This window comes from Crocodylus siamensis, chromosome 1, assembly GCF_052110815.1.
Source record: "Crocodylus siamensis isolate JL-2025a chromosome 1, ASM5211081v1, whole genome shotgun sequence".
Taxonomy (NCBI): Eukaryota; Metazoa; Chordata; order Crocodylia; family Crocodylidae; genus Crocodylus; species Crocodylus siamensis.
Genome location: NC_143395.1, coordinates 152,169,932 through 152,197,480, shown reverse-complemented (window position 1 = coordinate 152,197,480; position 27,549 = coordinate 152,169,932). Strand labels below are relative to the sequence as shown.

The 27,549-nt window shown below is 42.4% G+C and overlaps 1 protein-coding gene across 2 annotated transcripts in view; it reads right to left on the bottom strand.

The window, feature by feature from the left end:
• The window catches only part of TTC27 (tetratricopeptide repeat domain 27), a 221,063-nt gene that overhangs the window by 53,973 nt on the left and 139,541 nt on the right, over nucleotides 1-27,549 (bottom strand). For both annotated transcript variants that reach the window (XM_090045604.1, XM_090045594.1), the window contains exons 11-12: nucleotides 10,499-10,594; nucleotides 8,420-8,542 (exon numbers count right to left, since the gene is read on the bottom strand). In XM_090045604.1, coding sequence (XP_089901730.1) covers nucleotides 8,420-8,542; nucleotides 10,499-10,594 — 219 coding nt within the window. The remainder of the gene's footprint in view (nucleotides 1-8,419; nucleotides 8,543-10,498; nucleotides 10,595-27,549) is intronic.

Sequence of the window (27,549 nt, the reverse complement as noted above, 5' to 3'; positions counted from 1 at the left end):
ATGTTCTGGCCTCGGTTTGCAAGCATTCAATGCCAATGTAAATATCTCAACACAGAGATAAGACAGACTAATTAAATATACAGTCCTTTGACATTTACTTCATCTGATTAGCTAACTCATTGGGGGCCAACCTTTTTGGCAGGCATGCCACACATTAGCCCTGCATCTCCCTGAATGCCACTCTAATCCCCTTCTTTTGCCTGATCTACCATTTTACTTTCTGCTCCCTGCCCTATGTTCCCTACCCAGCCTGCTGCTCTGCTTTCTGCTCCCTACCCTGTCTTCTCAGCACTGTCTGATGCTCTGCCCTTTTGGCCATTGTGCTGCCTGCCTGCCCCCTTCCCAGTCTGCTGTGTGCCACACACAGAAGCTACACATGGCATGCATACTGCAGGCTTGCCACCCTTGAGCTGAATGATTACCTTCCATAAGTATTAAACATCTGCAATCCTTTTTTTGTTCTTCCAGTGTGCAAAAGACTCATGGCAGATAATTATTATCCCAAAATAACAAATCTGAATTGCTGAAATGAGAAGTTTGTTCACAGAAAATAGGTAACACTTTAAACCAAGTTTTCCTACTTGCTGTGCAATTTTGTTAAGAAAAGTCATCTCTTGCAACTTCAAAGAAGACAAGCTCTGATATCTTGCTCTATGCATGCAATATAACCATTATCTAAGGGATTGGTTTCTTAATGGTTAAATCATTTTTAATAACTGAAATTACATAATTACATAATTATATATAAAGAAAATAAACTTTTGGGAAATAATAAAACCATGCCCATAAATTTGGGGGGGTCTTCAAGAGGAGGCTGGATGAACACCTCACCAGGGTTGTTAGACCCCAGTACTCTTTCCTGCCATGGCAGGGGGTCAGACCTGATGATCTGCTCAGGTCCCTTCTGACCCTACCAATTATGAAACTATGAAATTATTTGTAGAAGAAGTGGCTTTTCTTCTGGAACAGCTGCAAAGGTTCACTTGGCTGCAAGGTGAGTAGATGAGCTGTGCCTAAGAACTTCACAAGAAAGGCAGCAAAAAGGTTGCAGAGGGTGCAATAGCTTTTCCAAGTAGGAGGGTATGCCATGCACAGTGCATGTTTTTTTTTGTGGAACATCTGAACTGTGACCAGAGCCCCCATTGCAAACCTAGGGCTCTGATTGGCTGAGGGAGGAAAAAGGAGAGATGCTGGTGGAAAGGAACACCAGCCTGGAGAGAGGGGCAGAGACTCAGCCCCTCCTCACACCCTAGGCAGGGGGAACGGGGCTGAGGCTTGCTGGGGAGCAGACATCAGGACAAAGGAGAGCCTGAGTCATCCCAGGAGAAGCTGATTCCCCACCTGGGTCGAAGCTGTGTAATCAGGGACACAGGTACCCAGGGAAATAGTGGGGAGGAGCTGCTTGGTCAGAGACCTGCAGAGGGAGTCCCCTGTCTGCTGTGGAGGTGCTGGGAGAGACAGACAGCCCAGAGAGGGAGCAGGCTGTGAAAATCCTAAACTTGCATGGGTGTGTGAGGTTATACTTAATCCCTAGTGTTTGCAGGAGGTGTATTTTTCAGAAGGAGACTGGAGAAAAGAAGCCAATTACCTTCAGTGGCTGATCGGAGACTTGGTTTGCTGAATTACCAAGAAAGGCCAAGGAGTCCAGCAGACGCCTCTGTTGAGAATAGGATAGGATTCAACACTGACAAGTGCAAAGTGATGCACCTGGGGAGGAAGAACCAGCAGCATACCTACAGGTTAGGGAACTCCCTTCTCGTCAGTGCAGAGGCAGAAAAGGATCTTGGAGTCATCACTGATGCCAAGATGAACATGGGCTGGCAGTGTGGGGATGCAGTCAGGAAGGCCAACTGCACCTTGTCATGCATCCACAGATGCATCTCGAGCAGGTCCAAGGAGGTGATCCTCCTCCTCTGTGCGGCACTGGTCAGGCCACAGCTGGAGTACTGAGTTCAATTCTGGGTGCCGCACTTCAGGAGTGATGTGGACAACATGGAGAGGGTCCAGAGGAGGGCCACTCACATGATCAGGGGGCAGCAGGGCAGACCCTATGAAGAGAAGCTACGGGAACTGAACCTGTTCAGTCTCCACAAGAGAAGGCTGAGAGGGATCTAGTGGCCTGTTACAAACTAGTCAGGGGGGACCAGCAGGCATTGGGGGAGTCCCTGTTCCCCCGAGCACTGCCAGGAGTGACCAGAAATAACGGTCACAAGCTGGCAGAGGGTACATTCAGACTAGACATCAGGAGGTGCTACTTCACTGTCAGGGTGGCTAGGATCTGGAACCAACTTCCAAGCAAAGTAAGTGGTGCTGGCTCCTACCCTGGGGGTCTTTAAGACAAGGCTAGACAATCACCTTGCTGGGGTCATTTGATTTCCTGCCATGGCAGGGGGTTGGACTTGATGATCTGCTCAGGTCCCTTCCAACCCTACTAACTATGAAACGACGAAGCCTCACCTCTGCTATTTAGTGGTGGATCACAGTTAAGGCTGTGTTGCCATTAATTGTTATGGGAAGGGGATTGTGACCAGAAGGAAATCAACCTGAGTTATGAGGCTGAAACTGTTTTAAAGGGTCATAACCAAGTGAATGTAATTTTTGAGGTTGTTTGATGCAAGTGTGGCCACCCAGCAAGGTAGAATTATCCACCTAATGTTACAGTTGTCAATTTTATTCAGACTGTTGGTTCTATTATTAACTATTGTTGTTATATATATTTTTCTTCTTTTACTTATTCATTTATTTGCTTATATAGTTGCACATAATAAAGAAACCAATGTATTCATTAGGTTTGCAATAAATTCCTGGGTGATGAGGGTGAGGAACACACCTCTCCACAGGACACCTCAGTCAGCAGATCTGTCTGAGGGGGGTTCCCAGGGCTTCTGGCACCATGAGGATCTGAAATCCAGCACATCACCCAGCCTAGCATGCTGGCATGGGTTACATTTAATTTGCAAAAGCCTTTAAACAACAAAGTTAAATAAAGAAAAAAATTAGTGTTGTAAATACTACTGACTTAAATAGATGTAATTACACTTAAATATGTTGCACAGGAGTATCTAGGCTGAATTCAAGTAAAAACATGAAATCAGTTCACAGGACACTGTTAAAACACAGAGAAAGATGTTATAGCATGTGCTTATGCTGCTGTACAGGAATATTGCAATGAAAATAAAATCCCAAATAAGCAGTGCTCCACAAAACAGCAATCCAGAAAGAATATTCCAGTATTTAGAAGTGAATAAATGGGATCTTCCTTTTTTTAATCCTTATTACCTAGACTCCAGCATACCAAATTTAGTATCATCCCTGAAAATGTCCTGTACTATGTCTTCACATCTGTTGCCACCCTTTTGTTGTCACTTTGCGCCCATTCATTTATGAGTTCCCATCACTTTCAGTTACCACACTACAGTTTCAGATACAAGAGGTAAGTAACACAGTTCTCACAGGCCTTGCTATCCAACAACATAACTCTCTGTTGCCACAGGATTGTTCACTGCAGTATAATTTTCCATTTTGTTCTAAATAGTTTTAAGCGTCTCCTAAATTATACTGTCACCTATTTCTTACAGGCAGTGTCATAGAGTTGGTTAAGCATGGGGATCAGATTCCAAAATTCTCAGTCCTGCTTTGCTTCTGGATTTGATGCATAACCTTGGGCAAGCCATTTCTGTTCTCTCTCAATTTTCTCAACTCTAAATGGAATACCAACCTCTCTCACATGGCTGTTGAGAGCTCTACTGGCAATAGTTATGATTCTGAAAGCATCTTCAAAAGCACTGTACTTTCTGGCATACAACATGCCCCCAAATAAGACATTCATCTTGGGTTTTGGAAGCCAGAATATTGGGGGGGAGAGGGGGTAGTTCAGATTTTTCCAGACTTCTGGCCAATTTGTGACATAGAGCAAGTCTTCCTGAGAACACAGTGTCCAGGAAGTATAGTATTGCAGGAGACAGTCTAGATACGACAGTGAGCGGTAGGAACTTCCTGCTACATTAGGAAGTTCTCAGGGCCTGGTGCCTCACTCAGACTGTCTCCTGGGATGCCATACTTCCTGGACACTCTGTGTTCTCAGGAAGACTTACTCTATGTCATAAAAGTTATGCCTCAGACTAAGGATAGGCAACCCCCAGCATGCATCCCAATTACTGGCACATGGAGATTTTCCTCAGCACACCAGGAGGTATGCGAGGACATTTTTTTTTTTTTTAATGATTTTTAAGTTGCTGCTCCAGAAACCATAGGTCCCAGCACTGTGGCAGGCACCGGGGGCAGAGACAAGAGAACAGAGGCAGGGATGTTGTCTGCATTCTGCTGATCCTCCCCCTATTTCTGGGCTGCACCCTCCGGCCCGGCCCGACCCCTGGAGGGGAGCCGCAGGTGGGTGAGGCTGCAGCCTGGGCAGGTGCTGCAGAGGGCTGCTCTGTTGGAGGCCCCTGACCGGCTCAACTCCGAGTGCCACGCACACCAGCTGTTCCAGGGGGCTCATGCAGTCAGGCTCTTACACCAGGGGTGGCTCTGCCCTGCTTGTCCTGTGGCCAGCACACAGGAAGGCCAAGCTGGGAAACCCCCAAGCCCAGTGCCTTGGCCTGGCCAGGCGGCATCCCCTCATGGGCAGGGCAGCTGTGGCCCATCCCTTTGGAGCTGTGTGGGCCAGGCTGGGCCCCACCTTGGGTGCCCCTAGGTGCCCCTGCCTCCAGGCTTGCTTCTTCCTCAGGGGAGGAAACAGCTTGCTTAATACAGGAACCCCACTTTTGAGGAAGGGGGAAGGCAACTTTGCAGAGAAGGGTGCATGTTTTGTGTGAGAAAATACTTACGTGAGAAAGTGCTTATTTACCAATTAATATACTATTTGATGTTGCCTTTAAGAAGTTTTTCCTGATATTCAATCTAAATTGAAAGAGACTCAGATTTCTTTCTATATTTATAGTTCCCTGAACAAAGCAACATTTTTCAGATTTTTTGTGCATTTTTTTTCCATTCCCAGGCTTCTCCTGTGTTGAAGAGGAAGATTGTTAATGGGTAGTTTGCTACCTGTGCTGCTGTTAAGGTAGGCTGCATGTCTGGTTTTTCTACTACATGGAGATAACAGAGAAAGGGGTAGAGCTGGAGCTACACATGGTACCAGGACAGAGCTCCAGGGTCTGAAGGAGCCAAAGAACCGTCCATGATCCCAATGACAGGTGTTCAAGTTGCAGTGCTGTAGGGTTCTGGCAGGTAAAAAAGCCTCTGGTATGAACTAGGAACCATCTATATCCTCATCTCTCTACTTCTTCTTCCTCTTTCACACTCCTACAGGATCTTCTGACCCTAGTATTTCTTCCTATAGCATGGAAAGAAGTTGGTGAGGAGGGGGTGGGTCATCCATTTAAGAGTGTCCCCCAACAACTGTGTCCTCAATACCTGCCAGCTTACTCAAGAAGCATTTCCATTCCTTCAAGTCAGTGCTGCTCTTACAAGTCTCTTCTGGCTTTTCAAACTGACAGCTCCAGCTGCAAAGCCACAACTGAATCAGAGAATAGGGAGGCTGGTTGAGGAGATAGGCCACAGATGCTAACCCTGAGTTAATTAAAGGACCAAGTCCCTCCAAGAGGGCAGAGGGAAGGGTGTCTTGTCCCTGAAGGTGTCTTAAAAACCAGGCCAAGAACCTTGCCTGTGCCTGCTGAACTATAGCAGGTTCAATGGCTGCAGCTAATGCAGGAAGAACTAAGATAGGAATAGAACTCTATTAGAGCCCTTCATTTACCTCATCCTTCCTACCCTGCCTGCCCCTTCAACATGCACCAACAGGCAGAGAGGCAGCAAGGCAAAGGAAAAAAGCTAACATATGTAGGATTATTAGTCAGCTGCCATGTGGTTTGCTGCCTAAAAGGAAGAAAGGGGAGAAGGACTTGAGGATACTACTGGAGCTGAGGGGCCATTACTGGCAGCCAGGGGATATTTCTAAAAAAAGGATGCCAGACTGAAAGTCTGAAGGCCAGGGGGCTGTCTTATCACCTCTGGCTAAGCCCACCCAAAAGTTACATCTCCAGTCATAAAAATGCCCCTCTTTAGCTTCCAGTAATATCAACGGTCTCGGATCAGATCTCTGCACTTGGCCTTTTCAATGCTGGTCTCAGGAGAACGGTGCTTGTTATTCAAGTAGGCCCACTGGAATGCAGCAAGTGAAAAAACTGGAATGACAAGGTCACAGTAACTATCAGCATACCACATGGTCAGATTTTAAATTCCTCTTTTTTGAATAGTGCTGTGCTTTGCTTATTGCTTGGCTCTGTGATACTCTCTAGATGACTCATTTTATGATACCAGTTTCCACTAATTATGTTCATATTATGAAATAAACAAGTACAGAGCCACAAGTACATTTACAAGTACATTTAATAAATGGTAAAATAAACCGCAAAAAAAAAATTCTGTAAAGGGCATTGACATGTTGCTCTTAGTAAATTTTGTCCTACTATTTGCATTCCCTCAGTTATCATTTAGGGAAGTACAAACTGTCCCAAATATACTGAATGTAGCAGTAATAAACTATACATTTCCACTTCTATGGCTGCAAAGTTGATGCTTGTAACTTTACAGTCAAGAATTCAAAAATGCTTAATTATATTTTACATAGACTACTCCTTGACATTTTGAAATGTCTAGCTATTTTGGTCAAGTTCTTCAGATTTTCAATTACTCTTCAAAAACTGTCTTCAGGGGACAGACACAAATGCTTGCCTAAGAAAGCTTGCTTTTTAGGCACAAGTACAGAAAGCTTCTTAATGAGGTTGCTCCACTCATTCAACAATATACTGCCTTAGCAGATTCTAACGTATTTCCACAAAAGAAGTTACTGTACTTTTCTTTTTTTAAAAGACATTTAGATAAATTGTTCTCCTGATAAAGAGCACAACTATTCTCATCCCTTGGCTTACCCACAAATGTTTTTAATTTTTTCTATTTAGATCAGGATCTTACTTTATTTTCAGCATTATTGTTATTTAGCACTTACACAGCATTTTATCTTCGAAGTACTGCACAATCAGTTCTGAAAGCATTTTTTAACAAGTTTCCTGCAACACATATCCTGTCCTATACTATCTGAATACCATTTTCATAACTCCCTAAGGGCAGTTCGTGTATTTAGCTAGGACAGAATGTGTTTCCAGGAAATGGAAATTATCAACCTCTATTTCTCTACTGTGCTGAAAGCGTTCTTATATTAGTATATTATCCCCACAGCATGCATAATGAAACATAAAATTTTGCAATCAAAGACAGATCTGTCAGTCTATAAATACCAGGATGTGATATTGGTCTACTGTAACTGGAAAAAGGATGTAAGCCTGAGTAAGGAATTCCACATTATTTATATTAATTGAAGTTATAGTTCTATGTAAGAAGTCTATAAACTGCCCTTGCAACCTTAATTCAGAGTAAGCATGGTCTCTGTGTTTATACCTTCATAGAAGGTCTGTCTACACGTAGTCACTTGAAAAGCAAAAGTTTCAGAAAGTTGTGTCATACTGCAAACAGGGTTTACAATGAAAACTTAAGCTGTGAGTCTCCCCACATGGACCACACTGCCATAAAGAGAACACACTTAAAGGTGTGTTCTCTCCCAACTTCTCTCACACTACTACAGCTCCAGAAGTGCAAGCAATAGTGGGAGAGGTTTGTACAGACTACCAGCACTTTTAAACTGCTGTGTCATCTACAGATGGGTTAGATGACAACAGTTAAATGTCTTTGGGTGCACCCCAGTGGTAGCAGTCGCTGTTAACAATTCTGTTAACACAGCTGTTAATTTAATTTTTTGGTCTATATCCCAGAAGAGCATATCACCATTTTGCTTTTGAATCAGTCAGTAGACTTCCTTTATTTCAAATAATCAGGTTCAAGTTTTTAGCCGTCAACCCCAAAGGCAATCCTTATTTACTCGTATTGTTTCCTCCAAATCAAGTCCTTTCTGTTCCTCCGGTGATGTCAGATTTAACTGGTACTTGTTTGCGAGTGCCATAAGTTTTTTTTTTCCACTTTTCCTTATCCATGGAAAGCTATCTCCTAACTGACTTTTCATGTTATTGCTATCTCTTACTTCAAAATGTTATCTCAAGGCCCACATTTGCCATAACATCTATACCTATTTTAAACATTGACCAATTTTGTAAGTGCAGGTGCAAAATCTAGAAACATATACCATAATTACAAAATATAAAAAGTTTAATATATTAAAACTATATATATATTTGTTGTTCTTCTGCTCCCCTACTCTACCATTGCATCTACTTCTCAAATTATCATCATATCTTGAGAGTGCTTATGGGTGCCTTGGGTTTCTCTGGTGAGCAGTGCAATGGGACCTCAAGGTGCTACTGTAATGTAAATAGCAAAAACAACAGCTAAAAATGGAGGTGGTTCTTACCTTCCCATGCTGCCCTGCTCTTTCATAGCATATTACTACATCTTCCCACATTTCCAGTTTTTCGAAGATCTGTAGAGCTGAACTTGTGCACCCTAGCTGAAAGAGTAAGCTTGCAAGCTGACGCTAGAAAAGTCAAGATAGATAAAGATAAAAATGTTAGATTCAGATTCAATTTAATTTCCAGGAAAAATGTAAGAGACATGTCTGGCCTGAACATGAAGAATACAGAAGAAGTAGAAGAAATTGTTCTTCTGAGACTTTTAGCTTTGAATACAACTTGCAACTGTTGGGTACTTATCTAATTAAAATCTTAAATTTATTGATGTTTGCTTATCACTGATAAACCACCCTCTTACTGAAAATTGCTTCATAATATTTCAGATAAACTTCTCCAGGTAAACCTGTCCATACAACTTGAAAACTTAACTATGGAGATGGTTACATTAACGTGGAAACACAGGAAACTGCCTATAGAAAGAGTAAAATAGTTAATTTTGAGTAGTCATAATGATCTGAAAAGTTAAGAGAACTATAACAGTTGAGCTATTTCAATGTAACACATCATTTATAAAAAAAAAAAAAAAAGCCATTCTATATTAAGCTATATTTAAGCTACATTTTCAAGACTTTAAAAAGGGTTTTTGAAGGTTAACATAGCCAAAATTTTTCAGCTTTAAAGAAAATACAGAATTTACTTACCGCAGGCAAGAAGTATACAATTTTACTTGTGAAAATAAGTGGAACCATACTAAATAATATGCCAATCCTCCACTGAGGTGCACATAAACATACCTCAAAAATCACGTGGAGTCTGAATTCAGTACTCTTTGTAAGATGGCTTGAAATGTAGCCATACACAAACAGATGTGGTAATAAATAATAATGACCGGCAATAGTTATTCTATTTACATGTGTGCCATTAACACTTTTAACAAAGCAAGCATATGCTAAGTTAATAATAATAGCTTAGAAAAAATGTTTACTTTTTTGTATATGGGATTAATTACTTTTAATTTGTTTTTTCAACTTTGGTAATGCTTAAAGGTAATGCCTCTTCTTAGTCAAGATGCAACCACCTTGTATTCCAAATCCCTATTTTGGTATTTATAACATTGGCTTGGAAAATTGGCTTAGATAGAAAAATGCCACTCTGACAACTGGAAATGAAAAACACATTTGCTAGTGTTTATTGTAAATGTTTGTCAAAAGATTGCAAGGAATAATTTGAAAAATACTGTGGGAAATTATGAATAGTTTTTAGATAGTATCCACAGCATCAACAAAGGAAAATTAAAAAGGAAACAACATTTAAAAAATAAATAAAATGCATGCTTTAGGGAAAATGTTTGACCATAGTCTTGAATCTTAGTTTTGATACTTGTATTTAAATACAATATCACTGAAATATAATATTATTGCATAATAGTAGTTTGCAATCTTTCATAGAGCAGGACTTTATACATAAAATAATAAAATGTAGCTGGAAAAATGTTCGTGCTATAAAAAAATGTTGCATAACAACAAAACTGAAATGTTCAGATTTAGCAATCCTGTGGAGTACTTCACTTGCTGACTCTGGATACTCTTGCCATGATGTACATCCTAAAATGCCTGGTCGCTCCAGGAGAGATCTAAGCAGTGGTTCCTTCCATGAATAAGGGAAAAGGCAGGAATAGGCTCCTAAGGTAGTGGCAGCATTCCCTTTTCATATAAATATTTGTAAGTATGCAACACCCTGACTATTTTTGTCCTTATTTAATTGAAGAATTCCTATTTCTTTTTTCATTCAAGAAAAAAAGGAGAAAAGAATGTAGAAAGCTTACTCAACAAGTAGTTATAACTGTGTATAACAGAAATAAACAAAAGAGCTGTGTATGTTCTAATATTTGATTCCTTTTTAAGAATGCACATAGTCTTAGTGTGCATTCTTGTAATGTCAGCCCTGTATTTTCAAAAAGTCTTCCAATATATGCATGGTAATAAAGTAGACAGCAGGTTTATGTGACAGTTTTCAGGAGTATGCACTATTAAAAATAATAAGAAAAGAGTATGTAAAAATATCATTTGACTATTTGGTACCTGTATTGCCCAATGTGGAGGCACCTGACAACAGTAAAAAATCTTCATCCGCTCAGACACCAACGTATTCTTGTCTTCAAACTGGTCAGCAAGTGCCTGCATAAACAAAGCACATTTACTAAGATTTATACAATTAAAATAAAGTGCATAGGAGCATGGATAGCCTTGATATAAAATACAAGATACTTGGTACATTAAGGATGTGATATGGTTATAAAAATGGTCATTTTTATTAAGGGGATGGGAATCTTCTTCTAAACAAGTCAATTTCACAATCAAATGTTTATCATCAATTAGATTTTATGTAAAATCAAGCTTCCAAGATCATCCAAAATTTTCAATGCATAATTCAGGAAGATGTAGCAAACTCCTAAGTCTACCAAAACAATAAAATAATTTCAAGAGACCCCAAATAATAAAACCTATCATTGTGTAGATGTACAGGGTATAAAACACAAGTGCCTTGTAAGAATCTCTGCCTGAAGTTAAGATGATTTTGGCTGATATGTTTCAATGGTTTACCTAGTTTTTCTTGAGGGGAAGGGAGGGGGGACAGAGAGATAACACTGACTTGTCCTAAATACTATTTTCAAAAAAATAAAACACAGGACCAACAGTATTTCAAAACACATTTTCATAACTAGAGCACTAATACAGAAAAAAAAACTTATCTATCTGGGAAGACAATTCCATTCAGGATTTTCTTCATGGAAAATGTGAATTAATTGGAGAGATTAACGGTCTTCCTTTCTCCCAAAGGGAAAAGTCACATTACCAGTCTCCATAATTTAGTTTTGCACACTATCCAAAATAAATACATCAAAATTCAGTGCGGATAATGGAAAGATAAAAAGTGGGAATGAATTACAGCCAGAATAAGTGCTCAGAAGAAAAACTCCACGTATCTGAAGTGTGAGTGGATGTATAGTATTTAGGTCTACACAGTGCAATAAAATGCCATAAGGAGAAACCCAGCTTGTAGCACATTAGACACAATGCTGCACTAATGCAGTCTATGGCTTCTGGTACCTGAGCTAGCTTGTGTTTTTTTTATTTCTTGCACAGCACTTCATTGTGCCATGTGGGTATGCCCTTAAAGCCAATTACTCTTCCCTTATGGAGTGCATGTGGTACTCAAGACACTGCAAGAAGATCCTCAGAAGGGGCATGCTTGCTTCTGTTCATACACAGTTTGGCACAGAGACTGAAGTTAAAGAGATCCCTTGTGCTCCTTGTCCTTCCTCCCTCAGTTCTGGTCCACGAATATGGAATATAGATCTATTTCCACAAATAAGTGGGGAAAGTAAATTGAGATCTTTTTGAAGTGAAACAATTTTTCTACACACCTTTGTTTAGCGAGAATTTAACAGCAACTGTCCAGTTTTTTACACAGGCTTTTTACAAGACAAATCTAGAGTTTGCTTCACAGAATGTTCCATGATTTTAAGATTTGGGGCGCCCCCCAAAATCTCAATAAAAAACAAATCCTGTGTAATGAAATGTAAAGAAAATAATTTTCGATCAAAGCATTTTATTATGATTTTGGCTTCTTTAGAATATAAAATCCAGTATAATATAAAAGAAATTCTGAAATGAAAAGTCAACCTGTTCCATTTCAATCTTATTGAAAAACATGGCTTTAATTTTTTCCAAAATGAAATTAATATGGTCCTTTAGAAAGTTTGGATTTCAATAAAACATTTTAGCAAAACATTCTCCTATAATATTTTCAGTCACTTTCACTTTCTTCATTTCTTATGTGAAAATAAGATGCCACAGTCTTTATTTATTTTAAAAAGGAAACAATTTATTAAAAAAAAATAAATGCACTTTAAAAATGAAAACTGTAAAAAAAGGAAACAAAAATGGGGTGATTTTTCTCATAATTATTATCTCCCTGCAATTACAAATTATTCCAGGCCTCAGTTTTCTAACAGTATCACCTGATATTCACTATTAATATCTGGATAGAATGAAGCTTGAATACAAGGCAAAGACCTTTTTTGCCAGATAAAGGATAGAAAGAGAGCAGCAGCAGTTATCTGGAACCCTTGTTCCCTCTCCATAAAGTAAAATATAGCATCACACACCAGTGCAATCCAGTCATTCTCCTGAAGAAAACAAATATAAGTCTTGACCTCAAAATGGCAGAGGTATAACTCTCACTTCCTTGACAATCACAGACCAAAACTAATACCCAGACTGGAGCCAGGTTTGCTGAGCCAGAAGACAACTCGTGCATTGCAATCATCATAAAAGCTATAGTTTCATAGTTTCTAGGGTTGGAAGGGACCTGAGCAGATCATCTAGTCTGACCCCCTGCTATAGCAGGAAAGAGTACTGGGGTCAAACGACCCCAGCAAGGTGTTCATCTAACCTCCTCTTAAAGACCCTCTTGGAAGTAGATTTCATAGATTTCATAGACATTAGGGCTGGAAGGGACCTCGGGAGATCATCGAGTCCAGCCCCCTGCCCAAAGGGCAGGAAGTCAGCTGGGGTCATAGGTTCCCAGCAAGATAAGCATCCAATTTGCTCTTGAAGGTGTTCAGTGTAGGTGCTTGAACCACCTCCGCTGGCAGACTGTTCCAGACCTTGGGGGCTCGGACAGTAACGAAATTCTTCCTTATGTCCAGCCTGAAACGGTCTTGCAGGAGTTTGTGACCGTTCGACCTCGTCATCCCTTGGGGCGCTCTGGTGAACAGACGTTCCCCCAGATCCTGGTGGTCTGGATCTGGTTTCAGATCCTAGCCGCCCTGATCATGAAGTAGCACCTCCTGATAGCTAACCTAAATCTACCCTCTACCAGCTTGTGACCGTTATTTCTGGTCACTCCTGGCAGGCTCGGGGGAACAGGGACTCCCTCAATGGCTGCTGGTCCCCTCTGACTAGTTTATAACAGGCCACTAGACCCCCCTTCACCCTTCTCTTCTGGAGGCTGAACAGGTTCAGTTCCCATAGCCTCTCCTCATAGGGCCTGCCCTGCTGCCCCCTGATCACGTAAGTGGCCCTCCTCTGGACCCTTTCCATGTTGTCCACATCCCTCTTGAAGTCCGGCGCCCAGAACTGGACGCAGTACTCCAGCTGCAGCCTGACCAGTGCTGCACAGAGGGAGAGGATCACCTCCCTGGACCTGCTCGTGATGCATCTGTGGATGCATGACAAGGTGCGGATGGCCTTCCTGAGCGTGTCCCCACACTTCGGCCTATGTTCATCTTGGAGTCAATGATGACTCCAAGATCCTCTTCTGCCTCTGACAATTAAGAGTAATTTTCCTGAGATGCTTAAGGCCCCTAGGACCACCTGCATTGCAGCAATATCCGAAAAGGCACCTTAGGCACCTAAAATGGGTTTTGGTGGAATTTACCCACCCAATCAATTCAGAAAACTCTGCTTCTGCATTAATTAAACCTATTTGCTACCTAGATTAATTTCAGGCCACAAAATTCCACAGGTGCTAAGCTCAGCCTCTGTCCAGGCCCTGGGAGGCCTCCCAGTTCACCCATGCCTGTGTCCGGTCCTAGTTATGATCTAGATAAAAGGCAAAATGGCACCAAATCTCAGCCTCCAGTCTACGAGGGGACCCGATCTAGTAGGCATGCCCAGAACACAGCTAACACACAAACAGCACAAACTGCATCAGCTAAAGCCACTTTCAATCAAAAATAGCACTGGAGGAATAGGAAGAGGCGATGGTGGTGCTTACCTTTATATAGTAGCTTCATGCTGAGGACACTGACTCAAGTGAGCCACCTCCCTCAGCCTGAGGGGATGCAAACCCATGTTTTCCATCTCCCACGAGAGTGTCTGAATCAGCATGGAATCAAGAGCATGTGTGAGAGCGCCTGCCACCCCTCTTGTCAAGCTGGGCCACTGTGCAACCAAAGAAGGCACAAGGCAGGGGCCAAAAGGAAAGCAAGCAAGAGGGAGGCCAACTCTGTAACCTAGTAGTTAGGGTATGTAGTAGGAGGGGAGAAACCTGGGTTTCAGTCTTTGTTCTTAGGATTACTCTATCCCCAGCATACTCCCCTTCTTCCCCCACCTCCCCTCCATTTTATACTTTTATATTTTTTTTGTCTTGTTTGTGCTAAATCCAATGATTATCTAATGGAAAATACACGAGCAGTCCAGGGAGCTTCCTATGGCCTGGGACTGCGTTTATCTTTTTCACCATTACATCACAATGGTGGATTTCAGCCAGCATATGACCAACTAGTAAACAAAATCGCTCTCCTCTGCCTGCTGTTCCAAATGATAAATCCTAGTGTGTACAAAAAATATCCTAGCTTTTAGTCTATTTGCATAAAGACAATTTTGTCACTTTTTACTATTAAACTTCATTCCATTTCTACAGTCTTAAACATTGTCCAATTGTATTTGTGTGTCCCCTTGCATTTAAAACTGCATCAATTCAAAGTCAATGCAAAATTATTTGCTGTGATCAGCTCTTCTACAATGCCCTTGTTACCTGGCAAAACCAAGCCTCAAATAGCATTACTTCTTGATTCAGTGAGTATTTAGTAAAGAAAGTTGTCAGCTGTCACATCTAGGAAGATCTGGGCCCTACTACAATTAGAATAATTTGTTCTTCAGTCTATATATGGAAAGTTAAGGTCTCTCATAACAAGACAACTTCCAGTAGCATTTATTTCTCTAAACATCTACAGAGGTCTCCACGTCCAGATCTGACCCTGTTAGTCCCAAAAGAACCTCTTTTTACTATCCTCGCCAAAGACATTGATCCAACTGGATCTTGGATTATCCATGCTATTCCTTCTTTTTTATTTATAAGTTATAAGATCATCACATATAACATACACTTTCCCACATTTTCTTTTATTCCTGTCTTTCCTGAAGAATGCATACTTTCAATAACTCAGGTGTAGGCACAATTTCTGTTCCCTCATGTTTCTCTTTGCTTTGTAATACCCATTAGATTGCTGATGACTTGTATAGTCTGCATCAGTCATTCTAGTTTCACCATTTAGTTTCCCCTGCTCTTTCCACGAATATACAAGCAATTAAGTTGTTTTTCATTGACCAAATTTCATTTCCTGCCTAAAATGAGTCCTTTCACTCTTTCATTCCTGGACTACTGCTCTCCTTAGTATTAGCTCTTTATTTTTTCTCCTTCAATCTTCCTACTTTCAGATATTCCTCATATCCTCTGCTGTATCCTTGTTTCCCTTTCTTCTTCCTGATATTTAAAACCTGGTATTTAAAACCAGAAGGCTAGACAAGTCAATCTTCTCTCTGTTTTCCAGTTTAAAGGTCTTTTATCAGTCACACAAGATCCCAGATAGCCAATACTCCAGTGAAAGTAACTCACTGAGAAGAATCTCATTTCTGGGCTCAAATGTTCTAAAGCACAAATCCTTGAGCCAACTGTTGATCACCTTTATCTTGTCCCATCTAAAGCCTCCTTCTCTAAGGAAGAATTCCATCAAAAATCACCTAAGCTTCCATTTCGTTCAGCATCTTTCCTAGCACAGCAGTCATCCTCTATCCACTCCAATGGGAATTCAGTAGTGCCATGTGCCAGTACACAGAGATTAGTCAGGGGACTCTTCTCTGATACAATTGAGATCCTTGCTAATCTCAGATCTCCATCTCATTACCCCTGCTCCTTGGCAGGCAACATGCCATTATTTGGAACTGCTCTCATAGCAGGCTTCTCATTTCTTCTTAATAAGTAGGGATCTGGGTTTTCCGTTTGTCATGGGAAAATGCAGATTTTCTCCTTTAAAGGAAAAAAATGCAGGAAACCGTGGATTTCCCCTTGCAGGCTAGGGGGAGGGGGATGCAGAGGTTGCAATGTGCATGTGCACACATGGACATGGCCAGCAATACATCCAAGCAACAGTGGAAAGCAGGTCCCCCAGCTGCCCGCAGGGAAGTGTATGGGATGGGAAGAAGGCATAGGCAACATGTGGGGGGCAGACTGAGGTGGCCATGGTGAGGAAGACAGTGGAGAAGGGCTGGCAGCTGGAGACGCTGCCCAGATGAAGTGGTGCCTGGAGCCGGGATGGGAATGTGTGGCTGTCGGGCCCAGCCGGAGAGTGGATGGAGCTATGGGCGGCTGGCATCTGTGGAGCAAGCAGGATGCAGTCACTGGGTCCCACAGCCTGGCAGCTGGGGTTGTGGCAGGGCTGGGCATGTGAGGGGCTGTGGGTCGAGAGTGAGGGGCACCGGCAGGGCAAGGGGGGAAGGGTGGGTTGTGGATTGAGAGTGAGGGGCAAAAGACTTTTCCAGTTTATTTATCCTTTCTGGGAAAGGTGTGGAAGAATTTTATCTTTTCTCCATCATGTATATACTAAAGCTTTATCCCAGCTTCCAAATTAATGGATTATATATTACATTTTATGGTACATAAGACAATACAACAGGTCAAATGTTTTTGACACTATGGATTCCAGTTTGAAATTTCCAGGTTTATCTTGTGAATTGAGTTTGCACACCTAACAGTGCTAACATTGCGTGGCACCCAGTGGCACCCTTGAAAGGATCTCAAGGCACCCTGGTTGAGCATCACTGTTGTAGATAGTCACCAACTTATAACTTTAAAAAATCCAACTTATGACTTCAAAAAAATCAGAAAACCCACAAAACCTTTTCTCCATTCCCATTTCACATGAAATGTTTTATGTGATTTTTTTTTTTTGGGGGGGAGGGGTAGTAGGGCAAAGATTGTTAGGAGTAAATACTAAAAAATTGACTTTATAATGGAAACTCCCATAGTCCTTCACACTATCCTCATCTGTAATACAAGCATGCCCAGATATCCCAGTCAGGACTAAGCTCCATTATGGCATGTACCGTGCAAACATATGAAAATACCGTGACAACTCCAAAGAGGTTACTATCAAAACACAAGATTCAATACCAGGGAAAGCAATGGGAAACCTCTGTAAAAGTCACATCAGCTATTTGTATAACTCTATGGTTCTGTATTGCTTATATCACAAAATACGTACAAATAAACAAACCTCTTCCCTGCTCCCAGCCACCTTCCACAGCTCGTTATATCAAAATTCAGTTGTCATAACTTGTCACTTATAACCTTCTACAGACTTCCTGTAGAACTTGTAATATTTAAAAACACTTTCATGGAAGCTCAAGAAATCAAAAAGTTCACTTTAATATATCAGTTGCAATGCACTTGTACTTTGAAAAATAATTATTACAATTAATTTCCAATTTCTGTACAAAAATGTTTTGGGGGGGGGCATGTTAAAATATGTTTCTAAAATAAATCTATCCAATTCTTTCCTTTTTTGTGTCCTTGTGACGAGGTATTTAGCAGAGTTTGCAGAGCTCATTGGAATGTGACACTGCACCATGAGCACTTCAGCTACGAACTTGTAATCTCCAGGCTGTCAACCATGTACACCTTAGTGCCCATGCCACTCTAGCCCCCTATCAAATTCTCACGCATCCTAACGCAAAAACAGCTTTCATTACTATTTCTACAGTCTTCCTCCCTGTCACTACTGTGGCATAAATAGTCCAGAAGAATGACCAACAGGGATTTGGGCCACACATGAAGTCCAAATAGCTAACAGAAAATCAAGAACCAAAGATTGACAATAGAGTCAGGGAACTGAAGAAAAGAGCAGAAACCCTAGAGCAAGGAACCAAGTCAGGAGCTAGACACAAGGTTGAGTCTTAGTAGGATTAACTCTTAAGCCCCAAGAGATGTTGCTGCCTTTCTGCTCAAAACTTTTATGCATGGCTCTTAGGAAGTGGTGTGGTCACAAGTGCAGTTTCCTCTGGGACACAGCTGAGCCTACTTATCTGATCCTGAAAATGGTTATGGTCAACACACTCCCCAAAATTTCTCTCTCAACAGTAAAGTCTGAAAACTTTATTAAAAATAGCACATTTTTCCTAAGTTAATTTGGAGTGTGCACATTGAAATTAGTGTTATGGTAATGGTCTCAATTTGGTCCCATAATAAAACAACAGTGAATGAACATTACTGAAACATTACCTCAGGAAAGCATATTTCAAGATACGCATTGCATAGAATATGGCGCAGTATGCAGTGTTTATAAAATACCACATATTTTCTTTGCTATATAGTAAATCAGGTGGTCTAGGATTTTACAGTGCTTGATTTGGTATTTCAGTGGATTGTGAATTAAACAACTTTCAGTTTTGAACTTTTACAAAAATCATTTGTTTAAAAGGTAACATGTTATATTTACAGTCCAGATTATGTAAATATACACTTATCAACCCTTTGTCATCCCAAGAAGACCTACAATCAAGACTGAAGACTGTCAGGAAGATATAAACAGACTCCTAAGGAACCAATGATGGTCAAAATACTTAGTTAACTGGTTTTGCTTCTCTAAAACACAACAGAAATACATTTGAACAAGGATGCATATTACCGCACAATGTTTTGTAAAAAGAAAGATATTCTTCTGGCTGATCCCATATGGCTCGAATACAGTAGTAACAAAAATGTCTAAATTAGACTACTTTATGAATCAAATGATGCTGATTAACTTCATGAGACAAGATAGATGGTTGTTCATTGGATTGACAGATACGAAAGTATTAACTTTTATTAAACATGTAAGCACTACTTAAACATTTTTAAATAAGAGTGTAGTTGTTTGCTTATTAAATGACAGAAAGGCAAGCCTTAGCTATTCCTTTCTTCAGGGCGTCAGTGGAATATTTAACCCTATTAAGCAATGAAATTCTACAGGAAGTGAACAACTAAAGTATTTAATACACAACAAATCTGTTAAGCAATGATTTATTTCAACATCAAAATGGGAAAAAAAGCATATTTATCTAATTATCAAAGGGGAATGTATGACATCACACTTCAGGGAAATCTATTACAGAGATGACTAATGCAAAATATGAATGAGTCATGGAAAGTCAAATAACTGTTTCTTATACTGCGTAGAGATGCCAAGATGAAAAGTAATACATGTAGGATGTTTTGGACCTCCAGGTTAGCAGAGGCACGAGTATCTCCTTTGAAAGAAGCCTAAAAAGTTTCGGTGCCAAAAGAAGTCAATATGCTACCCACTCATTCTTTTCTCCAAGAATAACACTCAGGCCTCCTCCATCTGTTTCATAGCTTTGAGGACTTTCCCCCTTATTTGCTTACTTTGCAAACCCCACCTCTTAGATCGGGGTGGGCAATTATTTTGGTTGGAGGGGCACTTTAGGAATTTCGGTGAGCTGTTGCAGGTAGGGAGCAGTGGTGGTGTGCATTGATTCAGCCCAGTGTGGCAGGTGGGGAGGGGCATGCTGACCGACTGTGGAGGAGCAGGATTGGCACGGCATGTGGGGAGGGGGGGCAATAGATTCTATCTGGCCTGGGTGCACCCACCAGTGAACCTGCCACCAGGAGCACTGGATAGAGCAGGTGGACAGGCCACATAGGACACCCATGGGCAAGGTGCACTGAGTTGGATGGATGGGGTGGGGCTGCTGGCAAGCAGGGACTGGGAGCAGGATGGGTGGATAGGGCCAGGATCACAAGGCAGTGACAGCACAGGGCCAGGGCCTAGGTCCAGGACACAGCTGCAATCCACTCTGCACACATCCCTGTGATGGGCATATTTCACAGGAAGGGGCATGTGGGGAGTGGATCACGGCTCGGCTCTGGCCCTGGACTGTCACCACCCCACAATCTGAACCCAGGCCTTGCCCATTCATGACCCCTCCCATCTGCCCAGCCAAGCATGCCCTGTCTGCAGGGGTCCTGGGCCAGTCCCAGTGGAGTCCCCGCCTGCCTGCTCAATCTAGCACCTCTAATAGTGGATGCTGGGGCAGATGGGCTGGGGAACCCAGGCACTGGGGCTGAGTCCAGCACCGGCATCTGGATGCACTGCCGAGGGGAGTGCCAGGAAGTGGAGTGTGGCTGCCATGTCACCCCCACTCCACCATGGGGCAGCAGGACCGGGTACACATGCCACGGCCTGGGCTGCCCCATATGCCTTGGCCAGAGAGGGCTGACAGACTCACCATGGGCTGGATAGAATCCCTTGGTGGCTTGAATCTGGCCCACAGGCCATATTTTGCCCACCCCTGTCCTAGATCCTCTTGGACAAGTTGAGGATTGGATTGGCCTTACTTCTAAAGACCTCAGACTGTATTTTTAAGCACTTGGACTGGTTTCTGGCACGATTCACTTTAAGATGTGATGATATGGCTGGAATACTAGTACAGGCTTCTCCAGGCCAGGCTTAGGTTCTGCTCTTGGATTCAGCTAGTTTATTTACCTCTACAATGACTAGTGTTAATTATGCCCAGAATCTGTCATATTTCTCCTGCTTTGATTATATGTAGGGATTGAAAAACTTTTTCAAGTTCAGTGCCTCTGAAATTTTTCCTATTACCTCTTTTAACAGAAGTCCTGACCAAAGAAACACTGTAACAAGGACTATATCTATATTTTTGGATAAAGAGAAGAAACTAGCTGGTAATTTATAGAACTAATCTGACTACTCTTATGCCAGATACCATGTATTACTTTGTACTGTATTTTTTTCCATGTCAGGCATTACAATAAAAAACTATGATGAATAAATTACGTCAAACACTTGTGCTAGGGGGCTTTCTAAAGCATAACAGCTGCATTCTTTGAGAGACTGAGATCATCCTCAGCAAAGGGGCACACAAATAAATAGCCAGATCAATCCCTTTATTTTAATAACTTTTTAAAATGGTATGTCTCTGTTTATATGTGAAAGAAACTTGAATAAAAACACATATGTCTCCTCATGATCTTTTTCATCTGCAACTCTGTTCAGACTGGTACATGCTATCCAGAAAGAAATTCTAATGAAAACATCTTGCACTTCTTTCTATTTCTACATCAGTTAAGCCTAACTAATGTAACCTTATGTATTAGCAGTTTATCAACTGCAATTTAGCTAGTGTTATGTTTATAAAAGGTGCATTAAAACAAATGATTTGTCAGCAATTAGATAAAATTAACCTCATCTCAAATGTACTGCATACAATCCTTAATGTGCTTGCACTAATAAATGCCTGTTTGGAAAAAACAACATGCTTTTCACATTTAAAAAGGAATTTACTTACTGTATCTAAAAAGACACCATTCAAGAAATATTTAAAATGGGGATAAAAGGGGTAGTGAAACAGAGACCTTCCTGTTGCCTGATCCTAGGTAAAAATTTAGAAAAATGAAATATTTTTTTCTTCCAGGTATTTCAGTTACATTTCTGAATTGCCACATACACTGAAGCTGAATGTTTCATGTTACTAATATCCACTCTCTCTTGAAGGGCCCTCAAAGAAAAGAAAACAGCTATATCCCCTTCATTTAACTAGCCAAGCAGACTGCAGGCCTCTAAGCCACAGAACTGAAGTTAACTAAGCTTTGATAACAGCAGTTCTTTCTTGTGGTTACAGGCGGCAGAAGACCATCCCAAAACATCCGACAATAAAAATATTCTTTTTGTATCTGCTTCTTTTCACTCTGATTCAAGAACAAATTGCAAGGCAGCTTTTATTACTTTGATTTGGAGGGAGAAGAGGAAAAAACACACTCAGTCATCTACTGGAGCCATCAGAGGATTCCTACCACACACTCTTCCAAACTCTCTCTCTACATGTGCAAGCACGCGTGTGCACACGCACACACACTTCCAAACTCTCTCCACTTCTGTTAATGACAAATCAATCAGTGAAACAAGTGACAGCTAAAACCAGCACCATAGCAAGAGCAGTAGCACAGAGTGGCCCTCTGCACATGTACCAAGCACCAAAATGCCTGGCTACAGCTCTGGAATAAATATCTCCATATATATATATATATATATACACACACACACACACATACATACATACATATATACATATATGTATATGTATGTCAGCTTCTTCACAAAGTGAAAGTGGTCAGGATCCATTAAATATTTAATGCCTGATTATCAAAAGGTACACCAATAGAAGATGAAGGCAGCTTGCACCTCAGAAAGTTGGGCCCTGCTTTATCCAAGACCAGGGCTGTCAAACATATGGCCTGTGGGCTGGATCCAGCCCATGAAGCCCTATAATCTGGCCTCTACATGCTGCTTCAGACAAGCCCTGCATGTAGAGCCCAGGATGAGTGCTGCTCTCTCTTTCCTGGGGCTGGCCCTGGGCTCCACCACCTGTAGCACTCTCTTAGCTCATGTCCCTGAACTAGCTTAGGCAGATGGGCCTGATCAGACCAAGGACCAATCCTGCACTGCTCAGCTGGCACACAGAACCAGATGAATTTGACACAACTGATCCAAAACTATCATAAAATCATAGAAAAACAGGGCTGAAAGGGACTATCAGTTGCTATCAGTTGTTCCCATTACCAGAAATCCATATGGAGAACTAAAAGTTTCAAACCTGAGAACAAATGGGATGTCATCATGATGTCACGAGATGACATTTCTGATGCCCCCTTCCACCTCCCCAGTTTGCTTTTTTAAAAACCTAGGAAGTTGTCCTCCAACCCCTCCCCACAGTGAAAAGAACATTCAGATTAAAACATCAAGCACTTGAGAAATTCCAGAATCAAAGGCAACTGTAATTAAGTCCCATTGTGCATATGCATATGTAGTTGTACAGTCTGATTACACAATTATGTAAATTTTCTTCCACAGAGGCCCTGCCTCATTCAGTGCATTGTGTGAATCTGTTCTGCAGTTGAATCAGGGCTGTGTAGTGAAAAAGTCTGCTGTTTGTAGCACTCTGGCCTTATTTGTTTCAGAAACTGAAACCAGGTACCTCTTAGAAATATCTGGTGTGGTTGGGCCTAGGCTCAACTCAGGCCAAGGGTGGCACACAGCCAGATCCCAGATGATTTCAGGCAACAATATTTGCAAAAACAAAGCTGAGAGTGCAGTTGGTAGGTGTACAGTGAATCAAGCCAGGGACTGCATAAAAAGAAAGGAAGGTCTTATGGCTAAGGAAGCTGAATACTGCTATGGAGAACTGGGTTCTATTCTCGACTCTGCCACACACTTCATACAGAATACTAAAAGTTACTTAAATCAAACATTTCACAAGTGGTTATTAATTGTGTGTTCCTTGTTTTCTGGGCTGGTTTCAGACCCTAAGTCTGGTTTGCAGAAGTCCTGGGTACTGAGATACAACTGAAGTCAACAAGAACTGTACTTTGCACATGCTAAGGTATAATGGATATACAAAATAGGGCTGTGTGATGCTTTGGTAGCTGATTCAATTCATAGGAGATTTGGCCTGATTTGGGCACTGAATCTCCAAATGTGAATCGAATTGGGAGACCAATTAAAAGCTCCGAATTGATTCGGAAAAGATTTGGAAAAGATTTGGCAATTTGGCCATAGAATAAACAGGCAGTTGACAGCTGCCTGCAGCTGGTTGATCTGTTGGGGTTGGGGGAGGGAAGGGATGTGGGAGAGGGAAGGATTGGGGGTGGGGCAAGTTGCCCAACTAGGGCAGGAGGCACAGGAAGGGGGTGGGGGATGTGGGCCCACTTGGAGCAGGGGCTCCGCCCTGCTGCCGCTTGCCCAGCCAGGGCAGGGGAGGGGGAGGGGATGGGATGCAGGCACAGCTCGCTCCGAGTGGAACGGAGCAAGCAGCAGCAGGGCATAGGCCCTGCTCTCAACGCAGCTGCACCTGCATCCCGTGCCCCCTGCCCCAGCTGGACAAGTGGTGGTAGGGGAGAGCCCTCGTTCCCAGCACTAATGCACCCACATCCCATGACCCCCCACTTCAGCTGGCAAGTGGCAGCAGCGCCAGCCCACCCCCCAACTCCCCCATGCTGGCTGGCAAGCAGTGGCAGTGCCTGTTGCCGCACACTGACTGGCAAGCAGCGGCAGGGCAGAATCCTTGCTCCCAGCACTGATGTGGGCGTGGCAGTGCTGGAAGCAGGGGCCCTGCCCTGCTGCTGCTTGCCCAGCTGGCGCGGGGAGATGCAATGCAGGAGCGGCTTTAGGCTCTAGGCAAAAGGAGTCAAGGGGCAGCAGGGCATTGCCCCTCTCCCAGTGCTGCTGTGCCCACATCAGCGCTGGGAGTGGGGACTCTGCCCTTCCACTGCTTCCTAGCCAGTGTGGGTGGGCGGGTGCTGCTGCTGCTTGCCCAGCCAGAATGGGGGGGCCTGGGATGCAGGCTCTGCCCTGCTGCCGCTTGCCCACTTCTGCCCAGAGCGAGCCATACCCACATGCCACCCCGCCCCTCACCCCGGCTGGACAAGCGGCAGGAGAGCACAGCCCCCACTCCCAGTGCTGCTGCACCCACATCCCATGATCCCCTGCCCCCTCGCCAAGTAACGTGCCCCCCTCCGCCCCGGCTGCACAGCTTGTCCCAGCCCCAATCCCTCCCCCCAGTGCCCCTTCTCTTCCATCTAAACCCCGAAGGACTGACCAAGTGGACGCAGCTGTGTCAGCTGCTTGTTTAGTCTAAGGCAAAATCTCCAAAGTGGCACTGAATCTTTCAGATCTGATTTGGCCAAAACAAATCACTGTCCTCCAAATCAAATGCATCCGAATCCAAAGTGAATACTTGCTGCTTTGCACAGGTCTAATACTAAATACTTTGAATCAGGTCCACAGTTGTTTTAAAGTGAACTCAAAATTACAGATGCTTCTAATCTTAATACGTCTTTATTTTCACAACATCCTAATGGTATTTGCTTTTATTTTGTTGATTAGGAAAGAAGGCAAAGTCATTAATGTGTGTGAATCACTCGGGTACTGAAGTGATTAGGGCCATAAAAGAGTTTGTAAGGAAATTAATAATTGTGTCTGCAGACCTGAAATTGAATACTGTGCAACAAATAAAGCACAGGGCTACACACTGAACAATGAGGGGAAAAATATATTGAATAGTTTCTCATTAAGCAAGAACCTTCCATTCTGTACACTAAATGAGGCAGGGATCCTGTGTAAAGAAAAATAGGATGCAATTATATAATTAAAACAATATCAGTACATACCAACACCACAGGATGTAATTAAGAGTGCAAAGAAAAGCTTAATTCTCAAACTTCATAGATTTCATAGGCATTAGGGCTGGAAGGGACCTTGTAAGATCAGCCAGTGTAGCCCCCTGCTCAAGGGGCAGGAAGTCAGCCAGGGTCAAAGGATCCCAGCAAGATACATGTCCAAATGTTTCTTGAAAGTGTCCAGAGTTGGTGCTTGCACCACATCTTGGGGGAGTTTGTTTCAGGCATTGGGACCTTGGACAGTAAAGAACTTTTTCCTCAGGTCCAGCCTAAAATAGTCCTGCAGGAGTTTGTGACTGTTGGACCTTGTTACCCCCTGGGGTGCTCTGGTGAACAGGCATTCCCCCAGGTCCTGATGCACACCCCTTATGTACTTATAGGCTGCCACCACATCACCCCTGAGTGTGCGCTTCTCCAGGCTGAAAAGTCCCATAGCTCGCAGCCTCTCTTCATAAGCCTGTTCTCCTGCCCTCTGATCGTGTGCGTGGCTCCCCTCTGGATTCTTTCAAGCTTCTCCACATCCTTCCTAAATTGTAGAGCCCAGAACTGGATGCAGTACCAAGGCCGAGTACAGCGGGAGGATAACATCCTGGGTCTTGTTTGATGCAAGCCAGAGTTTTATTCACTTTGCCACCTGCAATATTGCACTGGTGGCTTATATTCATCTTGTGGTCAGTTGTGACCCCCAAGTCTCTTTTGGTCATGGTGCTTGCAAGTGTAGCACTGCTGAGCCTGTAAGTGTGATGCAGATTTTTATTCCTGGAGGTGGAGCACCTTGCATTTCTCTGTATTGAATCATCAGATTTTCATCCACCCACCTTGCAAGCCTATCAAGATCGGCCTGAATCAGCAGCCTACCCTCAAGTGTGGAGACTCTTCCCCAAAGTTTGGTGTTGTCAGTGAACCTGGCCAGTTTGCTTTTGACACCAGTGTCCTGATTGTTTACGAAAACATTAAAGAATAAAGGTCCAAGAACAGAGCCTTGTGGGACACCACTAGTCACCAAGTGCCACGCTGATTCGGTTCCATCAACTACCACACTCTTGGTCCGACCTCGGAGCCAGTTCTCCAGCCATGAGACTGGAGTAGTCGAGGCTGCAGTTGCCCAATTTTTCCATGAGGACATCATGGGACACCAGGTCAAAGGATTTTTTCAAGTTCAAATGCATGACATCAACCTCTTCCCTCTTGTCCAAGTGATATATGTCACCTGGTCACAGAAGGAAATGATATTGGTCAAGCAAGACCTACCTGCAACAAACCTGTGTTGGCTATCCCTCACCTCAGAACGTTGCCTTGTGTTAGCCTGTCAAGAATAGTTTCTTTGATACTTTTTTCCAAAATCTTCCTAGGGATTGAGGTCAAACTGAATGGCCTGTAATTCCTAACTTTAAAGAGTGCTTGATTTTTCAATATTAATAAACATTGTAACTCAGTGTTTTATGTGAAATACACATACATACAGATGAAGTGAAGAGACCTATGGTAGAATCTTTTGTTCTATTCCTCAATTTCAGGCCATTTTATAGGTTTGAACAAATCAGCATTGGAAAAGGTAGGTTATTACACAGAAATACATAAAATAACCGCAAATAGTTCAATTACGTGCGCCATTTTTTACATTTTTTTTTCAGGTTTAAGAGACTTTTTTGCACACAAACTCTGTTGCATACTGGACCTGATATGTGAAACCATGCACAAAAACACAATGCTGAAAGTCCCTGTATTCAAACAGCTGAAGTTCTATGCAATGAAAAGACCATGCAATTTGTAAAAAGAAAGAGAAACAAGATGGGGAACGATTATAATGCAATCACCCAGATCTCCAAGGATCAACAAAGAGCACTCACTGGACCAGCAGTCTTAAACAAATTGGGGAACTTGTGAAGCCAAATAGCCTTTTAATTTCATAATAATTAGACTATCAGGGAAAAGAAAAAACATACACCGCACCAAGCAAAATGAGCTGAATTAGCACACAGAGTGGATCCTTATTCATAATTCTATTTAGCCCACTCCATTCTTGTGTTAAATCTTCAGCTCAGCTGCTTCCAACTGACACACCTTTTAAATGGTACAGTCTCAAAATATT